At 36.1% G+C, this 23,252-nt stretch overlaps 1 protein-coding gene across 1 annotated transcript in view; it reads right to left on the bottom strand.

The window, feature by feature from the left end:
- MYSM1 (Myb like, SWIRM and MPN domains 1) overlaps window positions 1–22,798 on the bottom strand; it is a 44,338-nt gene extending 21,540 nt beyond the window's left edge. Inside the window, exons 1-11 of the mRNA XM_036255877.1 lie at window positions 22,716–22,798; window positions 17,819–17,894; window positions 16,204–16,274; window positions 13,738–13,815; window positions 13,621–13,644; window positions 12,166–12,244; window positions 9,360–9,458; window positions 8,166–8,938; window positions 4,274–4,404; window positions 3,053–3,156; window positions 1,775–1,852 (exon numbers count right to left, since the gene is read on the bottom strand). Of these exons, the coding sequence (XP_036111770.1) occupies window positions 1,775–1,852; window positions 3,053–3,156; window positions 4,274–4,404; window positions 8,166–8,938; window positions 9,360–9,458; window positions 12,166–12,244; window positions 13,621–13,644; window positions 13,738–13,815; window positions 16,204–16,274; window positions 17,819–17,894; window positions 22,716–22,798 (1,596 nt within the window). The remainder of the gene's footprint in view (window positions 1–1,774; window positions 1,853–3,052; window positions 3,157–4,273; window positions 4,405–8,165; window positions 8,939–9,359; window positions 9,459–12,165; window positions 12,245–13,620; window positions 13,645–13,737; window positions 13,816–16,203; window positions 16,275–17,818; window positions 17,895–22,715) is intronic.
- Between the last annotated feature and the right edge of the window lie 454 nt (window positions 22,799–23,252).

The raw sequence follows: 23,252 nt of genomic DNA, 5'->3' as shown, positions 1-23,252 counted from the left end.
AGCCCCAATGAACTATGCACTTTTTCCCAGAACATTTCTAGTATTTTTCCTTTGTTTATGCTGATCCCTCAGCCTGGAATGCCCTCATCTACATTTCTACATTTTGAGATTCTCCAGCTCATACTTCATGCCATAGATGAAACATCACATCCTCCGAGAAACCTTCTCCCATCATATCCTTTGGGAGGTCTTTGTAATGTTTTGGGATCAATGTTATGGACCTTATCACAGGTTATATCTTTCCTACTAGAAATCTAAGCTGCTTCTAGGTAGGAACCATATATTACTACACTTGATCTTAGTCAAAAGGCCACGAAGCAATGGAACCACGTACTACTAACTGTTGTGCCTAGAATAGTGTTTAGGTGTGAGGTTAGGGAGGGTGGATAAAAAGAAAGAAGAGAACTAACATTTATCTTGCAAGGCTTGCAAGGCTTACTGAGTACCTACTACTAAGACCTTCACAGATTTTATTTCACTGAATTCTCACAACAATCCTTTGAGGGTGGTATTATCCACTTTCACATTTTCCATTTGTGTAGAGCACAAGCAGAGTGGACTTTTTGGACACCTTTGACAATCCAATATGAAGTCAATGTCAGCCATGATAATTATGTCAAGTGCTATGTCAATGCCCTTAGGAGGGTCCCAGAATGTCCAAACCACAAGTCTGGACACTTGGACAAGGACTCCATCTAGACACCAATATGAGTGGCACCTTCACCCCTGGTGGGTAAGAACTCCAGAGTTCTGACCACCCAACATTCCAGCTTGACTATACCACAGGTCACACTGGGAGCCCTGCCAGACTTCCGCTTCACCAGATGCATGCCACCAGTGACTACAACTTTGCGATGGGCGCTCACTCTGCTCGCTTCTGTAGCATAAACTCCCCTCTCTGTGTGTAATCTATGTGTCTCTATTGGCTTATTGGGAGGTCTCCCCTCATACACTTGGCCTTGTGGGAAGACTTAAATGTGTGTGAGTGGCTCCTTTCCGGGTGCCCCTTGGTCATGATACCATTCTACTGCACTGGCTGTTCATAAACAAATTATACACATAGAATGCGTGCACGTATGTATGTACAAACAATTCACTGCCTATTTTCTTTTTAGGACCATAGTTTTTAACTAGTAGAAATAATACTTCAATATTTGTATTATGTCTAACGCCTGGGACAATATTTTAATTGGTGTATCAGAATGTCATTCAACAGTGTTTACTGAAATGAATTGGGCATACCAACTTCCTGGCAACCTAGAAGATACTTTTCTTTTTTTTTTTATCCTCACCTGAGGACATTTTTGCATTTATCTTCAGATAGAACAGGAGGAAGAAAGGAAGAAAGAGAGAGAAACATTGATGTGAGAGAGATACATCGACTGGTTGCCACCCACAAGACCCCAACTGGGGCTGGGGACGAACTGCAACCGAGGTACATGCCTTGAGCGGGAACTGAACCCGGGACTCTCTGGTCCGTGGGTCGATGCTCTAACCGCTGAGCCCAATAGCTATAGAAGATATTCTTGAGCTAGAGAACAGAATGTAGAAACAGATAAAGTTCTGAAAATGAATCAAACTCCTACTAGTTAATTGCACCACCAATGTCTTCTACTTTACTGTTTATTAGTGACTTCTAGACAAAAAAAATTAACATGAAAATGAGACATGTATACGTATATTTGAAAAGTGTAATATTTGTGACATTAAGATACACAAATATGTATTGACAAAACAACTTTCACTAATGAGCCATGTGAAAAGGTCAAGTTACCTCAAACGTTTGTCCTTCTAAGTCTTTTGCATCACACCAATTTCCCCATGGGTCTCGGACCCTACGTCTCCTTGTGCGCTGTGATGAGATTAAAATAAAGCAAGAGAGGTGACAAGATTAACTTGGAGAAATCACAGCATATTAAAACACAAAATCAAAATGTTAATTTTCTAAAAAACATTTTATCCACTAAAATATTGTAATCCCTGATCAGCAATGCCTGACAATTTTATTTTATTAATTTATGTTCAATAGTTAGCACTCTGCTCAGAAATAAATCAGTGATTATTTTTTGTATTCTACTTGGAGTTATTCTTTAATTTTCACTTCCTTTCACCATTTGGGAGCTAAAACACTCAGACAAAAAATATTTTTAAGACCAAAAGGAACCACCAAAAAAATGACTTCCTGTTCAATCACTTGTGGTAGAAAACTTGCAAGAACACACAGCAAGAGGTAAAATATTGAAAACTAGAAGCAAAATGATTATATCTCAGTCTTAGAAAGGAAAAAATTGTTTAATTAATACAAGTAGTAAAAATTACAAAGTTGGATAACTAGATTACTAATATCCAGTTTTGCAAACTTCAATATAAAGCCTTTAAATGGACTAGTGCCAGAAGCCATTGTCTGACTAGCACTATCTCCTTTCTTAAAGTAAATCTAGGTAGAATTGGTTTACAGCCCGAATATTCTATCATCTATACTTTTTATCTCACCTATTACCAATTTAACCTATTTTATTGGTTCACAGCATGACTCTGCCTTTCAGGAGACTTGTTGGATCACTTATTTTTAAAATAAGAGTCATGAATTTTAAACTGTTGTAAAACTCACTAACCTCAAGAATTAAAAAAAATAAAGGCTAAAATATTTTGGATAGCTATTCCAAAAAGTTGAATCTTATGGTAAGAATTTTAAACAAACAAAAATAACTGAAAGAGATAAAAGCTTAACTGTATAGTTTTAAAAAAATATGTTAGATTTAGAAATCAAAACCAAGCAGTCGAAGGCCATTTTTGCAAAACATTACACTTCTTTGTACAGGTTACCAGTGAATTTTGAGGAATTTGTTTGGTTTGTTTTTGCCTTATAAACCTACATGAAATTGAATGGAAACCAGAAAAGTGAATACCAAGGTAAAATACAAGAGTAAAGATGTTCTTCAATTACACGGCCACACGTGAAACAGTTGAAGAGAAGCAGACATACCTTACTTATTTACCAGGATAAGGAGTAATTTGGAGAGATCATTTAATGATTTAGGCAACTGCTTACCATAGACTGCAGACGCTGGGCAAGTTGGTATGCTTCCACTGCATCTTTTCGGTCTCTGATCCGTACTTTATCAACTGGTTGTGGCCTATTATATACAGCCTGTTCTATTGGAATTCAAGAAAAATGAAACAATCTATTTTTTTTATGAATTTATTTGTTAAATAGGAAGACACATCTATCTACACTGACTATACACTGTAAGCCAATTTAAGTTTCTTTATATCAGAGCTTCTGTGTTTCTATACTATTCCACAATCACACATTTCATGCGCCACTTAGTTCTCACTAAAAGTAATGCTACTGTTTATTATAAGGAAATCTCAATAAAATGTGACACTTAGGAAATGAGTAATTTAATTTTTTATTAAGTCCACTTTGCTAACTTTGGAAGTCTAATACAGAAAACATGATTTCATATTTCTTTTAGTGGCTATGACATCTTAGTTTTCCTGAAAAGCCAGTCCCAATATACAGTGCTTTGGGCAAACACACTAAAACAAAGACCTCAGGGGAGACTATAAACTCTATCTACCTCAATATAAAATAAAATCCCTGATGGGAAGTTTTCTGGTTTGTTGTCTCTTCATAGACACAGATTACAGAATGGTCTAAAATCATGGGTTGCAAGATTTCAATTACCTTATCACTTTGCAACTATGGCATTATCTTTCTTCAAAAGTTTGTGTCATGTTAACAAAAGGGTAGAATACATTTAAAAATATAGATATTCAGCAACTTTTATATTTGAGAAAAACTAGGGTGAAAAAACTTTCTTCCATGAAAAATATTTTGGCACTCTCATTACATTAAAGCATAGAGGCTCATAAAGTATTTCCTTTATTTAAACAATGCTAGACAGTATTTCTTGCATGAATACAATATCTGCAAATTAAATGGGCTATTCCTAGATTTTTCATAAAATAATTTTACTTTTACTTGACAAAGAACTACATTCTTAAATTATTTCTACTACTTATACTGCATGTATTTTTAAAAATTACACCACCAATTTTCACTGTAGGTCAAAGGGAAATATAGTTTAATCAACAGAAATCTGTTTTACAGTAAAATCTCAATACATTTATTCAAAAATGTTATAGAATCTCTCTCTCTACTATATATATAACTAAATCTATCTGAATTCTAACCATCAAAGAAATTAATGGGTGCCGTAAGAATAAAAATGTCAAGTAAAAGATGTTGTTGGGTTTTTATTTTTACCACATCCAAAATTGATTGCTCCTATCAATTCGAGGTATGTATGAATCCGTCCAATACAATTAACATCCCCACAGTTCTTCAGGCCAGGACGTACTGAGGTCTTATTTAAGTATTTCGGTTTGCATATTTCCCTAATTAAGAGATGGAAGTACAATTATTGTGGATAAATAAAAACATGAAAACATATTTCTGGGGAAAACTTTTAATATTTAAAATATCTTAAAAATTTACCCCCTCTCAATATATAAATGTGTAGTAAATAGTATTACCAATACATAATAGCCAAGTGTACTTTTTTCTGGAAATACAGTATCTTTAAATGATACAATAACTTATAAGTATAGTGTGATTTTTTTACAAGTATTATTTCTCCAATATTAAATTCAACAGATTCCAGTTATACCAGGACTTTTAAGTCAGAAGCTTATCTATCTACCAATTCAAATTCAAGCCTGAATCTTTGACTAAAAAGGGCACTTTGATAATACATAAAAAATATGTAGTATTAGACTTTTTGAATTTTTAATATATCACTAGGCTCATCTACTTTTACTTTGTTGGGCTGCATCTTTTCATTATAAACTATCTTATAAATACTTAAACGTTTTATATTCATTTTTAATCATTATGCCAATAAATATTAAGTGCTTACTCTCAGTGGAAAACAGAAATAGATATTATAGGGGATCCCAAATGAATCAAGAAACACCCAAAGATTATGAAAGAAATGAGAGGTTTATATAATAAAACACATATTTACTGAATATGTTTAATGTACCATGTTAGATGGTACAATATAAATGTAAGAGTAACAGAAAACTTATAGTAGAAAACCTTTACTTAGTGCTAATGCCAGATGCTGTACCAAGAGTTACACATCCTTAATCCTCACCAACAACTCTACAAGATAGATTTAATTATTCTCAGTTTAGAGATGAGAAACAAAAAGGTCAGAGAAATTAAAGCGCTTACTTAAGCAAGTGACAATCAGGATGCAAAGAGACATTACAAGCCAAGTATTCAGATAAATCATGTAACATAGGCATTTCTTATTCAATCTTTACTTTAACCTACAAATGTTTATTTTATATACTCTGAATCAGGCATTGTTCTAGGCATTAAGGATAGAGAGATGAATAAATATAAAGTTCCTGGCCTAACATTCTAATGGGGGAGATAGTCAATAAATTAATGAATTATATATATTGTATTGTCAGGTGGCATTAAGTGCTAGGAAGAAAAAAGCATACAGTGAGACAAATAGACACAGACTATTTTAGATAGGGTACTCAGGGAAGGCCTCTCTAAGCAAAAAACCAAATGTGAAATCATAAATTCTATAGAGCTTCAGGGAAGGTAAAAAGTAATTCGTGATGCAGGGGTGGGGGAGGGGCAGTTCAAAGGTTCCACTGAAAAGTTGACATTTCAAATGTTTTGAAAGAAAAGAAAACAAACTGCACAAATGAAGGGAAGAAAGCAGAAATGAGCATGGTATAACTGGCTACCAAAATACTGTAGGAATCTAAAAACCTGAATTGATGTCATTAACAATTATCCAAATCACAAGGTTTTAAGCAGAACTTAGTAATCTAGTATAGTGCTGAACAAATGATAAAGCCTCTCAAAATATCTCTGTTCATGATATGATGACTAATTCATTCAATCTTTTCTCCCTAACAAATAAAGAGGCTTCTGTATTCCAAGCATTGTACTAAGCATTAGGGATTTAACAATGAACAAACAGACAAAAAAAGTTTGTCCTTGTGTGGAGCCTGCATTACCACTGGGAGGTGGGAGGGAGAAAATACATAAATAAAAATATAGTATTTTCAGTGGTAATAAGTTCTATGAAGATAAATTATAAACAGGGTAAAAGAATGAAAGGAGATATGTGAGCTATTTTAGATAGGGTGGTCAGAGAAGGCCTCTAATTTCCCTTGAGCAGACCTGAATAAGATGAGGAAGCAGATCCACCAAGATCTGGAGGGAAAAGCATCTAAGGGAGAATGAAAGTCTAGGTCAAGGGCCTGAGTTGGAAGTGTGAAAATAATGAGTTAAGACTATAGACCCTGGAAATCACTTTCACCTAAAGTGACCTGCAACAAGTTCCTTTTACTCTCAGAAACTCCTTGCTCTTGTCTGTAAAGTGAGGACAGGTTGTCAAGAGAATTAGAAATGATTCAAATACAATGCATGCCATTTAGTAGGCATTCAATAATAGTATTGATTACTAAATTTATTAAATTCCCCTAAATAGGGAGTCAATTGCATATGCTTTTATAAAAAGGATCTTTCAGCTACAAACAAATCTAGCAAGCCTCTTTTTATATTTAAAACATTAACTTTTCCTTCTATTTTTTTATCACCAGATCCAGTCTTTAACCACTCTCTCTCTCTTCTATTTCTGAAGAGAATATCTGCATTCCTGTTCAAAACATTTCTTTGCTTTCTCGTCTATTAAAACAGTAACATTTAACTAGTTTATAAACCAAAGCAAATGACATTAGAAAACTACTGCTATATAATTTATACTACCTATATAAATTATTCTGCCTCACAGAATCCAAAATTCAAGTAACAAGTGAAATTTGATTACAGTAACAGTAAATACTCACTGATGATTCATATAGACATTTTTTAGTTATTTTGAAGTCATTTAATGTTGGTCATTCATCCTCTTTCAAAATCAAAATTAGACACCAACAGAGATACAATTTAACTTATTTTTGTTAACAGTGTGAATTAGGCAATATGAAATAATGGAAAGAGTGATTTATAGTTAAGACTTGCACTGACGTCTGTCAGTGACTGGTTGTATAATCAAAGGCAGGTCCCCTAAACCTCTTGACATCAGAATCGTTTTATCAAATAGAGAAAACACCACCTGCCTAATTTATAGGATTGTTGTGAGGAATCAGATGATACAGAAAAACTTTCTGTAAATTGTAAAGCACTATGTCAATGTCAATTGTTCTTTATACGTATTCTTTACTTTGATACTACCCTTACCCAGAACAAGAACAAAAAGCTTTCCTTTAGAATATGGCTATCCTTAAAAGGCAAATTGCTTAATACTGCGTGGGCAAAATGAAGGTCACTGATTTAATAAAATCTTGTTTTCCTTTGGTAATCTTCCTCAATTATAGCAGAAGCCCTCTGTAAAGATGGCCCTACACAATCCTGAAGCAATAACAATAATTACGAATGTTTAATAATGCCTTAAACTATTAGGAAATATTCAAATTACTTTCAGAGCACTTAGGTTAATAAGGTGGGAAGTTTCTTGGTTTGTTCCCCATACCTGACTAAATAATTTAAGTAAAAAGTACTAATAATGTAGAGGGTAAACGTCATATATCAAAAATTCCTGTTTCCTGATGAAGCTGAATGAAGGAATGAACAGATTATGCCACAGGTTCAAAGCAGAAAGCATTTAAGGCAGCTATTTAAGAGAGTGGTTTCTGCAATCTAGCCACATTTAATGACACTATCCTTCTGTCATGAATGTTTTCTTTCTTTGTATTTCAAAGTACAGGACAAACTAGGAGAGATGTTATCCCCCTTTTCCAGAACAACAGTGCTTTCTGTGTCTTCCTAACATTGTCCTTGGAAAGCGCTTCTTAAGGCAATCGTCTATCCCTTTTCCCCCAGACCCAAACACTCTTAATGAACAGACAGATGGATTATGATAGCTACAGATGACAATGCTTACCAAAGCTTTCCAAAAACGTTTCCCTACGAGAAATGTTAAGTCTTTCCTATTGAAATATATTATGTTAAAGCTCTCTGGATCATTAGCATTGTAAAATACTAAATTCTGCATAAGTCTAATTAAAGTATTCTAGAGTAGCATAGGTTTTAAAACAGTATCTATAATATAATTATTCCTTACCACTGATCCAAAATGTAATTCCTAATTTTCAAATAGCGTTCTGGTGTTTTAGCTTGGCGCCCCTCAAAAAACTCAGGAATTGCTTGTTTTTCTTCTTCTTGAATAGTATTTCTATCTATTTCTACTTCTTGCTCTGGTGGCTTAAGCTCTTCTTCCTCATGGTGCTCCTCCTCCATTTGGCAGGAAGAATTAAAAAGCATTTCATTATCACTCAAATCTTTCTGAACTTCACAAGGCTCCGGAGACGGCAACAAGCTAGTATCATCTACTATTCCATTTCCATCATGCTTATCATGGTTTTTCATCAGTTTATTACATTTCAGATCATTTAACTCAACTGGTTTTTTGTCACTGGTGCTCTCTTTTTCAGTCCAAAATGTAATTCTTGAGCTTGAAAGTGTTTCCATCTCACCTTGCTTTAAATTCTGAAGATATTCCTTGGAAGACTTAGAAATGAGATCTTCCTGGCTCTCAGAGGTAATTAATTCTCCTTGGTAGATTTCATGACTTTTACTATTAGGAATGTCTAATAAGAGATCACTGTTAGGATTCTCCTGGGGTGCTTGAGAAGTCAACTCATCTGCCTCATCTGTGATGTCTACTTCTTCATCATCAGATAACTTTTCAATTTTTACAGCATTCAAGTTGGGATCAGCACGTCCCCTTAAACTTGATGGTGCCCATGCCTTTGTGCTTTCATCTTCACTTTTAATCTGAAGATCATTGCTGTTCTTCTGATTTGGTGTTTCCTTCTCTGGACCATCTACTTTTACCTTATTAAAAATTAAGATAAAACTTATTATGATATTATGATTTTAAAATTTAATCATTGGCACTAAAAGTAGAATAAAGACAATGTTATTAAACTGAGTACATCATTGGTATATTGTACCTTTATGGTGCTTTTCTTTAAAGTGTTTACTACATTTTAAATGAAAAATTAATATTTTGTTTTTCTATTTATATAAAATTAAGTAGAATAACATAATACGTATTTAATAGGAACAATCGCAACACTGAAGATATGCTTTGAGATTTTTGAAGATAAATATCTGTAGAGTACTTTATGGGTATAAAATACTTCCACTATAAAAACTTGGAACATTAAGACTTTAATGTTCAAATTAAAATGTTCTTACTAATTTTATATATTTAAAATACTATTATTAACTAGGATAGTTATAGCCTGCTTACCTTATTTTTAAAGTACTGTCTGGCATAGCTCTTCACTTGTAAAATAGTGCGACTTCCAATTAGCTTTGCAATTTTTGTCCACCTTCGGCCAAATTTAGCCTATATTATCAAAATGGAAAAGAAATTGCTTCTGTTGAACTTATTTGTTAATATTCTAAGCTACTGCCACATTTTTTTAAAAAAGCAAATTAAAACAATCCATCTTTATTTATTTTCTAAAGCACACAATGAAGTCTCATATATAGCTAAGACTCTTAAAATCAAGGCCCACATTCTTCTTTTGGAATCTGAAATTAATGATAATTGACCAAAATGGTTTAAAATTAGTTTTCTTTGCATAGCTATCTAAACAAAGATATATCACCTTTATGTATTCCTAACCGTATATATTCAGATTGCACAAAATGATGTTCCAAATGTTAAGATAACTTAAAAAAAGTATCTGAAAGGGAGGCAGGTTGCATTTTTCATGTATACAATCAAATGAATATGTTCTGACGCCAATTTAAAAATACCTTTTTTACCCAGATTCTATCTGTTACACTATCCATTATATGTCCCACAGAAGACACTATAACTCTACATAGATATCACAGTGAACTGACTTACAAGAGTGAATCACAAATGAAGCAAGCTGCAACCAACGCCTCCCTACACCCCTCTACTGTCGAAGGCTGTCCACTTGCTAACACTGAAGTTGTGGTGAGAAAAACTAAGAACTTGAGGGAGCTCTGGTGTGTTCTGAAGTACAGAAAGAAATAAATATAATTTTAAAGCTAAAGGGGTTTTTTAGGTATCAAGTCTATCATTTGATTACATATATATGCCTCCTTTATAATATCTCTAACACAAGATACTCTCTACTTCCCAAAGTAACTCGACAATTCTAATTTTTTAGAATTCTTAAAGCTTTGAAAAACAAACAAATATACCCAGCCACAACTCAGGGGAATTGATCTCAGGGCAGATATACAGGCCAGGCAGTCATGACTTATGGTAGCAAGTCATCTTTAAAGATCCAACCCAAGTAATAAACTTTAACTTATACACTTATTTCTGGTACTCATTAGAAAATCTGGTATGTGGATAATTTCTTAAAACTGAAAGTACTTCTGGGTAAATTATTAGTAAGTATAAATTAATTACTTATATTGCTCTTAACTAACACCTGGCAGAGATCAACTTATTGAAGTATTAGTTATCTTTATCGTAGGATAAAGTCCAATAGGTAACCTGGCAGCATAGAGCACTTTTAGAGACAGGAAATAGCCTCATAAGTGAGACCAGCAGGGATTGTAAGGGCTTGGGCACTAGGAAACTTAGGAAGAGAACATTAGCAAAGAAAACACTCATCAATTTGAAAATAGAAAAAAGGGAGAGCCCTATGACCAAGAAAGGGAAGAAAAAATCTTCCTTCATTTAGTACCACATAATTCCCTTCTCTCAAACCTGAGAAAATTCAGTCTATAAGCAAAGTATATCAACAGGTCAAAAAGGTCAAAATACACCCAATAATTCCATTTATTTTTGTGGGAAAACATTCTGAGTTTAAAATATCGACTTATGTACATAAATAGATACCTATGTTTGTATATAAATAAATACACATTTGCTTACACAGGGATAAGTATCTTTAGAAGGACACACAAGAAACAGATGAAAATGGTTGCCTCGGGCATAGAGAACTGAAGGCTGAGACAAGTTAGAATTAACACCCTATAACTTTAGGTACCGAATTTTAAACCATGCAGATATAGCTTCTATAACCACTACCAATGTCAACAATAACCTAAAAATTCACAACCCACTTGCATTGGCGTGTGTGTGTGTGTGTGTGTGTGTGTATACATGGCTGGTTAGTTAAAGTTAAATTATATAAATGATAAACATACAACAGACTGAAATACCAAAATATAAACATAACAGCACAGGAGGAACATCTCAGGAAGAGATAAAACCCTCAATGATAGTTTAGGTATCTATATAAAAACACTATAGAATATATAAATGTCATGGTAATGACTAAATATAAAAATACACGCACATTTTATTTCCCATCATCTGTAGAAACATTATCAATAATATTTCAATTAGTGTTCATGAATCCTACAAAATTATATAAATATTCTATATATAAATATATATAATTTCAAAATTAATTTAGTATAACATTAGGTAATATATACTTTAAAGGAAATAATATAACCTATTCCCAATAGTTAAAAAGATTTCTGAATATTTTATTTAAAGTTTCTTTATATTAAGAAGTATTTTCAGAATTAAAAATCGGTGTGCATATTTTTCCATTGTGTAACATGTAGACATTTATATAGGTCTCAGTGAAACATTCATGTAAAAAACACGTTTGTTTTCTATAGTAACATCCACTAAAATATTTAGATTATGCACAATGCCAAATAGCTGAATAAAAAAAAGAACTCGACCCAGACAATTCCACGTACACAAGTTTTTTTCCCAAGAGAAAAACATCAGATAACTAAATAATTTTGCATTTTAAACCAGGTAGTTTAAAGAGACAGCTAAATTTGTGGGTTTTTTAAAATATAAAAAAGGGTAAAAACTATCCAAAATATTTATCCAAATCTATTTTAATATTTTAGTAACTTAAATGAGTTAAATTCTCTTGTACTATACTATAAACATCATCACTGTAACTACAGAAAAACTATAAATATGATCACTGTAATTAAAAAGAAATTTCTGGTCTCTACAAATTAACCTTATAATTCTATCAATATTTGCTTCTAGAATTATTTTACTATAAATTAAAAATTGCTCTATTTACCAGCCCTTGTTCAAACAGCTCTTTTTCTTCTATCGTCCACTTTACTGAGAGACTGGCTGGTTTTGTAGGAGATTGTACCCTAAGGAGGGGAAAATTGCAAAAAAAAATTTCTGAAATGGAACATTCCATATTTATGCAGCTAAAGGTTATAGATAGCCATGAACTAAATTCAATACTCTGAGTCTAAGAATTAAAAAAAAAAAAAAGGAGAAGAAGAAGAAGGCTGCAGCTTCTACATGAGGGATAGATTTACCCTGTCTCATATACTTCTCTAGCTCAGGATGATAGGAGCCTCAAAAGACATAATCCTTGGGTCTGAGTGAAGAGAATACTAAAGACATCAAAGGAAGTGAGTGTAAAAACAAACAAATGGAATTCCTTATACTGGACACAAAACAGCAGATGTGAATACATTTCCAAATCCTGAAAGGCAGGTAAAAGTTTAAATTGACTCCAGAACTATTATCTCTTTGATTCTTCCAAGTAAATCCATGTAAATAACAAGCCAGAAGAGTAAATTAAAAAACTATGGCATCGCCCTGGACAGTTTGGCTCAGCGGTTAGAGCGTCGGCCTGCGGTCCAGAAAGACCCGGGTTCGGTTCCCGCTAAGGGCGCGTAACTTCGGTTGCAGTTTGTCCCCGGCCCTGGTTGGTCGTGCCGGTGGCAGCCACTTGATGTGTCCCTTTCACATCCATGTTTCCCTCTCTCTCTCTCTCTCTCTTCCTCTCTCTCCATCCCACTCTATCTGAACAAAAAAATGGAAAAATGTCCTCGGGTGAGCATAAAAAAAACAAAAACGAAAAAACAAAACAAAACTATGGAATCATGTTTATTGCTTTTGGAATTGTAGTATCTTAAGAAATTCAAAGAGTGATGAGGCTCACTAATTTAAATTCAAGCAAACTATTAACATTTTCATTAACTCACTTTTTTCTGTTTTTTTTTTTTTTTTTCCCAGCAAAATGCAAAAGCCAAAGTCTGTTCAGTGCTCAAACTCTTGGCAATTGCAAATCTGTAAGCCTTACCCTTTAAGGGACCATAAACATGCAAGTTTATAAATGCTAAATAAAACAGTTAATAGTTTCTTTAATTTTTGAAAATTACAAATTCAAATTAAACTTTTGTTTGAAGTGACTGAAAATTAACTGACAGGGCAATACAAATTAAGGTAATCCCTAACATATTAAATAGCAGATTTTAAAAGTTTCCCAACAAATCTCTAGGAAACACATCTTTTCCATAATCTGATGCAACCAAAAGAAAAATTCTGGAAAATAACATCATAAAATTACCTTGGGGTAATCAAGTATGTGTATAAGAAATTCTGATTTTATATTTTTGTATAACTCAAGCTCAAGCAGGCGTTTCCACAGGCCAACTATAATTTTTGTTTAATTTCCCCATAATTTTTAATTAATAAGAAAGGTTTTAAAGTATAAAACATAAGTACATACATGATTTTTGCTGTTTTCTGCTGACTGCACCACATGAAAAAAGAAAATAAGGAAGTGTGTGAAGTTTCTAAAAATACTATTCATACTTTGAAAAGCATAATAAATTGATTTTTTTACCTCTTCATGTATTTTTTATCATCTTCCTTTTGATCAAGCCAGAATTTTTCTGGAAGTGACTTTTTAGATAAATAATACCTATATAGTTATTAAGGAAACTTTAAAAACAACAATAAAGTCATAATTTTTATTTATTTTTTTAAATCCTTACCCAAGGATAGTTTTCTATTTATCTTCAGATAGGGTGGGAGGCAGGGAGAGGGAGAAAAGGAGAGGGGGAGGGAAAGAAGGAAGGGAGAGAGACAGAGAAACGATGTGAGAGAGACACATTGACTGATTGCCTCCCACAGGATCCGAACTGAATGGTAACTGAGATAGGTGCCCTTGACCACAACCTAACCCAAGACTCTCTGGTCTGTGGGCTGACACTCTAATCGCTGAGCCAAACTGGCCAGGGCAAGTCATAATTTTTGTGAGACTTATCTAAAGTAGACATTCATATTATATAATCATGAAAGTCACACTTGAATCCTAGCTAAAATCAATTCCTCTCAAAGCCCTTTTCAGGTCTGTAAAAATTTTGATAAAATTATGTACACCTCACAGGGTTGTTATATGGGTTAAATATTACATATAAAATCCCACAACTTGGGGCCTGTATAAAATATATAAATGCTAGTTTCTCTTACCTTCCCTTTCAGAAGCGGCTAAAAGAAAAATACTCAATGTTTTGTTTAATTCCTTTTTCCTAAAACATAGAGAATATAATAGATGAATTTGATTGGTTGTCCAGGGTAATTTAGGACGACCAATGTCTTCGTATTTCTCAAGTTAACAGAGAAAAGTTCAGAGTTGTTCTCTACCCTAATAAAAATAACAACACTTAGATCAAATCTACCAGAAAACCTCCCTCTCAAACGTCTTAAAACAGGCCTCTGCAAACTCTTAATCAGAAATATCCTTCACTAACAATTACTGATTGTATATCATGTATGTCAGGCACTATGTTAGGCATTAAGTACTGAGAACAAAGATACAAGAAAACATTATCCCTGTCCTCCAGAAACTGACATAGCTTTTACTCTCATTATTTGTTTCCAAATTTGGAAGTGAACCAGTGACTACTTAAGTTTCATTAATCTAGAATTTCACTGTACAACACATTAGCCAATCGCCACATGTGTAACTACCAAATACTTGAAATGTGGCTAACATGAACTGAAGTGTATGGTAAGTATAAAATACACCCTGAATTTCAAAGAGTATGAAACAAAGAATGTGAAAGATCTCAATGTTTTTATAGTAAATGCTGAAATAACATTTTAAATATACGAGGTTAAATAAAGTATTAAAATTAATTTCACCTGTTTTAAATGAGGCTAGTAGAAAAATTTTAATGATATATATGACACACTATTTTTCTATTAAAAGCAATGGTACTGCCCTGGCCAGTTTGGCTCAGCGGTTAGAGCGTCGGCCTGCGGTCCTGAGAGACCCGGGTTCAGTTCCCGCTAAGGGCATGTACCTCGGTTGCAGTTTGTCCCCGGCCCTGGTCGGTTGTGCGGGTGGCAGCCACTCGATGTGTCCCTTTCACATCGATGTTTCTCTCTCTCTCTCTCTCTCTCTCTGTTCCTCTCCGCCCCCCCCATCTGAACAAAAAATAGAAAAATGTCCTCGGGTGAGGATAAAAAAAAAAAAAGCAATGATACAGGTTATAATTGTAATGTCTGGGGAAGGGTGGGGAATAAGAAAGCCTAAAAAGGGTTAATGTATGATAATTAAAGGTACATAGACACTCTGAAATAAACACAGCTATAACTGGGAATAAAAGGAATAGAAAAATTCTGGCTTAGAAGGAGGTAGAAATCCATGAAATATAGATGAAAGAACTAAAAATAAACCACTATTCATATAAGAAAATTGAGTCCAAAGAAGTTAAACTGCTAACATCACAAAAAGATGAAAGAGACAAGGACAAGAAGCCAGGGGCTGAACCATGAATAGGGATCCACAACTTCTTGTGTTTGTGTGTGTGTGTAGGGGGGGGTGTCTTTATCCTTTTGTATTTATTTTGTGCTTTTTACTCAGATTCTTCACATAACACCTGTAAATTGGTAAAGTACAAAGTGAGAAGAACTTTTACATAGTCTAGTTCTGAATCCTTGGACAAATGAACAGCTCTTGATTTTGGCTTATATAACTCAAAATGGAGGATTGGACTAAATGATCTTGGACTAAAGGTTCTAGCTAACTTAAAACGTTCTTTGATTTCAAATCAATATTCACACAGTATAAAGAGTTGGCTGACAACAGAAACTCAAAAATATTGAATCATATCTCTGACTAAGCAATGAAACAGAGCCAAAGGAATAAAATGCAGCTCTTGCATAGGCAGGTAACATATTATATAGAAGTCTGGGGCCAAATATAATCCATCTAATAATTAACAGTGGTGTCTTTTGTGATTTTTGCATTTAGAGATTTTTAACCCTGAAATCTTCTTTCCTCATAATCATTAAAGGATACTCTTCTTCCAACAACATTTTCTCAATGGCAGCTCTGTTCTCTTCACTGATGGTGCTATCCAGAGTCCAAGGCTATTAAGAAAGAGAACATATTTTTCTTTTTATTTGTTATGTTTTGAAATTATATTCTATATTTTGTTAAATGAAAATACATAATGATACAATGATTACCAATAATGGCTACCATTTACTGAGCAAACAGACATATATTTGAGGCCCACAATAAGTCTATGAGATAGGCATTACTACTTCAGATGCATCCACAGCGCTGCTAACATTTCAATGGGGAGAGCAGAGACTGACACACCAGTCTGTCTGTTAGATTCCAAGGCTCAAGCTCCTATCCATGATAAACTATTAGTTATCAACATTTTGCTAAATACTTCACCTATTTCCAAAACTCACAATTATTTTTTCCTTCAAGCCACAATTGAATGATCGCATTCATTTTCAACTCTCAAAACTTAAAATTTTTCACCTCAGGTTTCCTCTCTAAGATCTAGACTGTTATTTCCAACTGCCCCCTCAAAATTTTCACTTGGATATCTAGCAGCCTTCCTAAATTTAACATTTAAAACATAACTCACCATCATACCCTCCTTCACCTGCTTCTTCCCTGGCCTTCCCAACTTTGTCCATGGCACTACTTAGTCACCAAGTTATTCCAGCTAGAAACCCAAGAATCATCCTGGATTCTTTCCTTTTCCTTCAATCCCATATCCAATCTACCAAGCAGCTCTACCTCTAAAATATAACTTAATTAAATCTGTCCATTTCTTTCTCCTCTGCCACAACCTCAGGCCAAGCTACCACCAAATCTTGCTTAGATTACTCCAGTTTCCTAACTGGTCTCTGGATTCCATTCTTGCTTCCTACAAACACGACGGAGCTCTCACCGCCTCTCCAGCCTTGTCACAGATATCACTTCCCCCGGCCACGCCACCCCTCCCCATCTTCTAGACACTTGGCTTCCAACCAGAGTCTCTGTGCTGTTCTTTCTGCCGAGAATGTTTTTCCTCAACTCTTCATATACCTACTCCTTCTTACTATTACTTTTCAACTTAAAAGTCACCTCCTCAGTTTCCCATATGGAAAACTTTATCTAAGGTAGGTTCTCCATCCTGTTACTCTCAGTCAGCATCTAATTTCTTTCATGATTTATAATGAGTCTGTTTACTTGTTTAACACCTGACTCTCCTTTAGACAAGGAACTCCTTGACAGCAGAACCATATTTGTCTTAATTATAGTTGAAACCCTCAAATCGGGCCTAGTGTCTGGCACACAGTAAATACTCAACAAATAACTGTTAAATGAGGAAATGAACCCTGCAATGATCCTCATTTTTCAGATGATGAAACTGAGGTTCACAAATCTGGTAAGTGGCAAGGATTTGTACCCAAATCCAACTAGATCAAAAATTGTTTCCCAATAGGCCATTTTTCAAAGTGAAAAGAAATAAGAATTAGCATTTGCTATTTTTACAATAAGCAAAATGTTTCAATATATTACTTCTGTGATTGCTGAAAACTAGCACCAAACAAAAAATAAAATAAAAGAGGTACTTTGGGTAATGAATAATAGTTTAATGTACCTGATATATTCATAAAATACTTACAATAAGACCATTCTCAGTTCTCCATGATGAATCAAGATAGTGATCTTGTAAAACAGATGCTGTATTTTCATCACTTCTGTAATAATTAAGAAAATGGGTATAAAAGTGATATTATACAGTAAATGTATACAATTTACACAGCAGCGGCTGGCAGGTTGAGATATTAAGCAAATATTTAGTTCCTTTCTCCTCTTAATGAACAGATTTAATGTTGCAGAAATGCCTACTCTACTTCGTTGGCCTGTGAAATATACAGTGGCTTTAAGTTACTCTATAATGCTCAACATCAAGTCTGTTCACTTTTTTGTTTCCCAAGAATAAACAACTTCATGAGGAAAAAAAATAACCCAAAGCAACAACCACGCATGCTCTGTGGCCATGAACCAACACTTCAGATTTCTTTTGAGGAGTATCCATGTGTATGCAGGAATTCAACTTTACAATTAATTCTTTTTGATATACCTAAAGCATAAAAGCCACCAGCAACAGTACCACCCTCAAATGAAAAAACAAAAACAAAAAAACAAGAATGGAGGAACCTGAACAGAAAATACTTAAAGAAGAACAGTACAATGAAGAGATAAGTGTGACGTTTTAATAACAACTCATATAGTTTAACAAATTAACTTGGGTTATTTGGGCTCTTTTCTATGTCCATTAGGAATTAAACTTTGTTAATATGCTCCTTTCATTAAACTAATAAGATCTCTCTTAAGTCACATGTTCACTTCATATGCAAAAGGGCTGAACAGTTAAACATTTAAGTTTTGGGAGGCCCAATCTATGATATAATCAAATATTTGCTTTTGTATGTCCTTAAGTTAAAAAGTTTCTTAGTGAAGTTACCGACTTTTCCCAGATCTGGTGTAGTGTAAGAATTTGACTGGAAAAATCTATCTATAGAGTTATGTTTTTGAATTTTCAATTAGTCCTACATTAGTCAAAATGAATTGTGGGGCTAACAGACTATCTACAATAAACTAAAAGCAATAACGTCTCTCAAATATTGATGGCAAAAAGGTTTTAACTCAAGTGTCAGCTCAGATTTTGTAGGGGCTACCAGGAATGTAAAATAAAGGATTCTGAGACTTTCATAAGCAGAAGAAAACTTCTACTTAACTAACTAGGTCTGCCAAGGATGTAGGAGGAGGGACGAGTATCACTTCAAGTTTACTTTAGAAATCTTTTTACATAGTATTGCTCAATAAGGATTAGCAATGTCCAGTCCACACCTCTGGTATATATCTGGACACCTACCTGAATCTCCAAAGGTACCACAAATTAATGTTTAAACCTGAGTTCACTTTTCCTCCTAAATATGCTACTCTTCTATCATTACCTATCTCAGTCTATAGCACCTCCATCCCCTGAGAGGCCCAAGCCAGAAATCTGCGCCTGCCCTTATCTCCTCACAATGCACATTCAATCTGTTGCCAATTCTGTTGCTTCTCCCTTTTCCAAACCCAGTTTTTGCACTATATCCACAGTGACCCTGGAGGTGCTATAATTTCAGACTTTATAATTTTCCCTGGTTAACTGCAAGGGATAAGGTTGATAAGTTTCCACCTTCCCTCCTTTATCTTTTCCACTTATCTCCATCTGACATATACAGAAAGTTTACTGTCTCATCTAATAAGAATGTTAGTTCTATGAGAGCAAGGACTGCATACCCAGGGCTTATCATACAAAAGGTGCTCAGTCAATATCTCTTAAATGATTGAATGAATGGGGTAGGTAAGGCATGGATCACACAGATCTCTATTAGGAGTTAAGGAATGAAGAAGGCTTTACCATAAAGCCAACTGAGGATTGAAGAAAATAACATGATCAGATCTGGATGTAAGAAAGAATGCTCTAATTTCAGGAAAGAGTAGAAGGAGCCAAAAAGACAAGGAGCAGTTAAGAGGGAGTGATTATATAAATACTAGAAAAGGGTGACAGTAATTTAGACCTAGGGAACAAGCAGTCTGATAGGAAGAAGTAAGTGAATGTATTTGAGAGGATACTTAAAATCAACAGACACTTCATAACTGACAGATGGAGTAGAAGGAGAGAGGTAAGGAAAAGGTGCATGTAGGTTTGTTCCTTTTGTGACTGGGTGAATGGTGCCATTTACTGAAGTAGGGAACCTAGAGAGGCAGGTTTGGTAGAGACAGTTTATAAGCTGAGATTGAGGTGCTGGTGGAACTTCCAAATGCAAACAGATTCAGAAAGTTGGATAAATGGATCTGAAGCTCAGGAGAGATGTGGGTTCGCAGCAGATTTGGGAAACATCAACACGTATTAGGTGAACTTATGAAACTGCCATTTTTGCAGGTAAAAAATGGTCAAACACTGGCATACTTGTCCAACCCAACAGACAGAAATTTAAGTCTTGAGAGATGGTATCACTAGGACTGTGTGGTTACTAAGTAGAAGTCTTATGACAAAACCACTTGGAACACTATGATTTAAAGTTCAAGCAGAAGGAAAGGAGGATGAGAAGGAATGGTAGAAGTAGAAGGGAAATCAAAAAGTTTCAATGCCATCTCCTAACTCTGGTACCTAGCACTTAGCAAGTACAAATGCTCCTTGACTTATGATAGAGTTTTATTCCAATAAACCCATCTTAAGTTAAAAATCTCCTAAGTCAAAAATGCATTTAATACACCTAACCTAACAAACATCATAGCTTAGCCTAGCCTACCTTAAACATGCTCAGAACACAATATCCAAAAAACACTGGCAACATAGTTCACTATAAAGTATCTGCTGTTTACCCTTGTGATCCAGTGCTTGACTAGGAGATGCAGCTTGCTGCCAATCAATGCCCAGCACCATAACACAGTACAGTACCTGCATATCACCAGCCAGGGAAAAGATCAAAATTCAAAGTACAATTTCTATTGAATATGTATTGCTTTTGCACTATTGTCAAGTTGAAAAACCATGTCAGGGGGTATTATTCCCTAGAACATAATGTTACTGATACTCCTTGGAGTTGGTAAGGAAACCAACAACCTTTGTAATCCTTCTTGCATAAGACTATGATAATCATAGGTGCCACCAGTAGACCTAAGGCTCAAACAGAGTAAGAAAGAGAAAGAAAAAAAGAGATAAGGGGAAAAAATTAAATACAATCAGAAAAATAAAGAAGAACCTATGGGGAAAGGGTAGCGCCAATGCTCGCAGATGATCTTTAGTGTTTCCAAGGTCACCTTATTTCTCTCTGGGCTGCAGATAAGTATCCTTGCCCACTTAGCTCATATACTTCTTGTGAAAAGTAAATTAAATCACACATGTAAAAGTGCTTGGTCAAGATCAACTTGACCTACACAAATGTGAACAATGATTGTTATTAAAGGCTGCCTACTTATTTTGTATCACTTTGGACAGCTCTGCCTAAAGATTTTGGAAAAAATGACTGTCTATGAATTTAATTACTCCGCACATTTTTACAGTGCTTTAGCATTCAGGGGCACTTTAAACGCTCTATCTTAGTCCTTCGTGGACTGGATAAGTATTCTCCACCATTTACAGAGGCCCTAATATTAGGTTGCACCATAAGAAATTGCTACTTTATAGGTCAAATTGGTCTAAGACTGAAAATTTCACATGGTTCAACCTAATCTATTAGGTTCTAATACAGTTGTTCAGTTACAAGCAAATAGCTGGCTGAGTTTGGAACCGAAGTCTTTCGATTCCTCATCAGTCTAGGCGTCTACCATTACTAAAAGGAGACTCTGGAAGCACATTTTAAAAAGTGGCATGTATCAATTTCCTACTCAGAAAGCAAGGAGTCCAAGGGCTAGATCTCTCAGGCCAGATGTTGTTTAAAAACCACATTGGCTCAGCGGTTAGAGCGTCGGCCTGCGGTCCACCAGAGAGACCCGGGTTCGGTTCCACTAAGGGCAAGTACCTCGGTTGCAGTTTGTCCCCGACCCTGATTGGGTCATGTGGGTGGCAGCCACTCGATGCGTCCCTTTCACGTCGATGTTTCTCTCTCTTTCTCTTCCTCTCTCTCCCTCCGACTCTATCTGAACAAAAAATGGAAAAAGTGTCGGGTGAGGATAAAAATAAAATAAAATAAAAATAAAAAATAAAAACCAAATTGACCTGTTATGCAGGAATTCGAATCAAATGAATGTTGATTCGTCGCTGAGTCCTCAAAACACCATCCTTGGGAGTGACGGATGGTAAAGAACACGACATTTGTGGAACACCTACCAGATGAAAAATGCACCCCATAATTATTTCATTTGCTCCTCAGGATAACCGTATGTGGTACATATCAGGACTGTCAGCGTACACACGAGCTGTCAGAGGATGAGCGCAGTTCAACGCCTGGCCCAAGGTCACACTGCCAATAGCAGGAGGGGCCAGCCAATGCAGGGGATCCCAGAGCTGTCCGGCTCAAGTCCTACCCCGTCCCTTAAAATCAAGCTGCCTCTCAGGAAGTTTTTCACAACGATCCCTCTGTGGAGGAGGAAACCCGGGGCCAGAAGGAATGAAACGACACGCCCAAGGTCACACGGCTGGCAAATAATGGGGCAAGGATCCCTGAGCTCAGGTCCGGTCCAGGGCCCGCCCTGTTCTAGTTGCTGTCAGGCGGGGGCAAAGGGCGGATCGTGGTGAGAGTCGGAGGGTTGGAGAGGGTGCAACGTGCCGGGTGAGGTCGGCGCCCTCACGGCATCCCGGTAAAAGGTGCAGGAGCCGTGCGACACCAGCCCCGGGCCCGGCCGCTGGGCTTCAGCAGCCGGCGGGCGGGATGGGCGCCGCCCTGCGCCGGCTGCCAGGACATCCTATCCCAGCGGAGGTTCTTCCGCTGCCTGTCCCTGGGCCCGCCCGCGGCCTGTCTAGGGTACTCTCCGCGCACCCGCCCCTCTGCGCCCCGCGAGACCCGGTCTCTACGCCTCACCCTGGCTGTGCCGCCGCTGCCACCACGTCCCCTTCGATATCCACATCCGCCTCCTCAGCCGCCATGATGGGACCTGACCCCATCCGTCCTCCCGAAGGATCCCGCGAGAGGTGGAAGGCCTGGGGTGGGGCGGCACGTCACGGGGCGGGGTCGAAGCCTGGTGCCGCCCCACCCCACCCGGCTTCCGGAGCAGAGACCTCCCCAGCGGCCGGGCGCGGCCCTTTGGACTTTTGTTGATGTTTAAAGACCTTGGGAAGTGCTTTAGGCTTAGGTTTTGAGGAGGTTACGCTCTTGGACCGATCCTTTGGCACCCCATCACGTCTCCCATTTGTAAAATGAAGATAGTAGTCAATATCTTTCTGGAATGCTGATGAGATCAAGCCAGACCTGCTTGGAACTGAAGGCAGCTACAGTGAAGGGCCCTTACCTGCTGGTTCCTTCTTCTGTGCATTCCTTCTTTTTGTTTTCTTTTTTCTTTCTTTTCTCTTTTCCCTCTTCCTCCCTAAGACTATTCAGCACTTATGTGAAGTGCTGAAC

This window comes from Molossus molossus, unplaced genomic scaffold (assembly GCF_014108415.1).
Source record: "Molossus molossus isolate mMolMol1 unplaced genomic scaffold, mMolMol1.p scaffold_m16_p_12, whole genome shotgun sequence".
NCBI lineage: Eukaryota > Metazoa > Chordata > Mammalia > Chiroptera > Molossidae > Molossus > Molossus molossus.
Note: the sequence above shows the minus strand (reverse complement) of the source record. Positions and strands in the feature narration are given on the sequence as shown.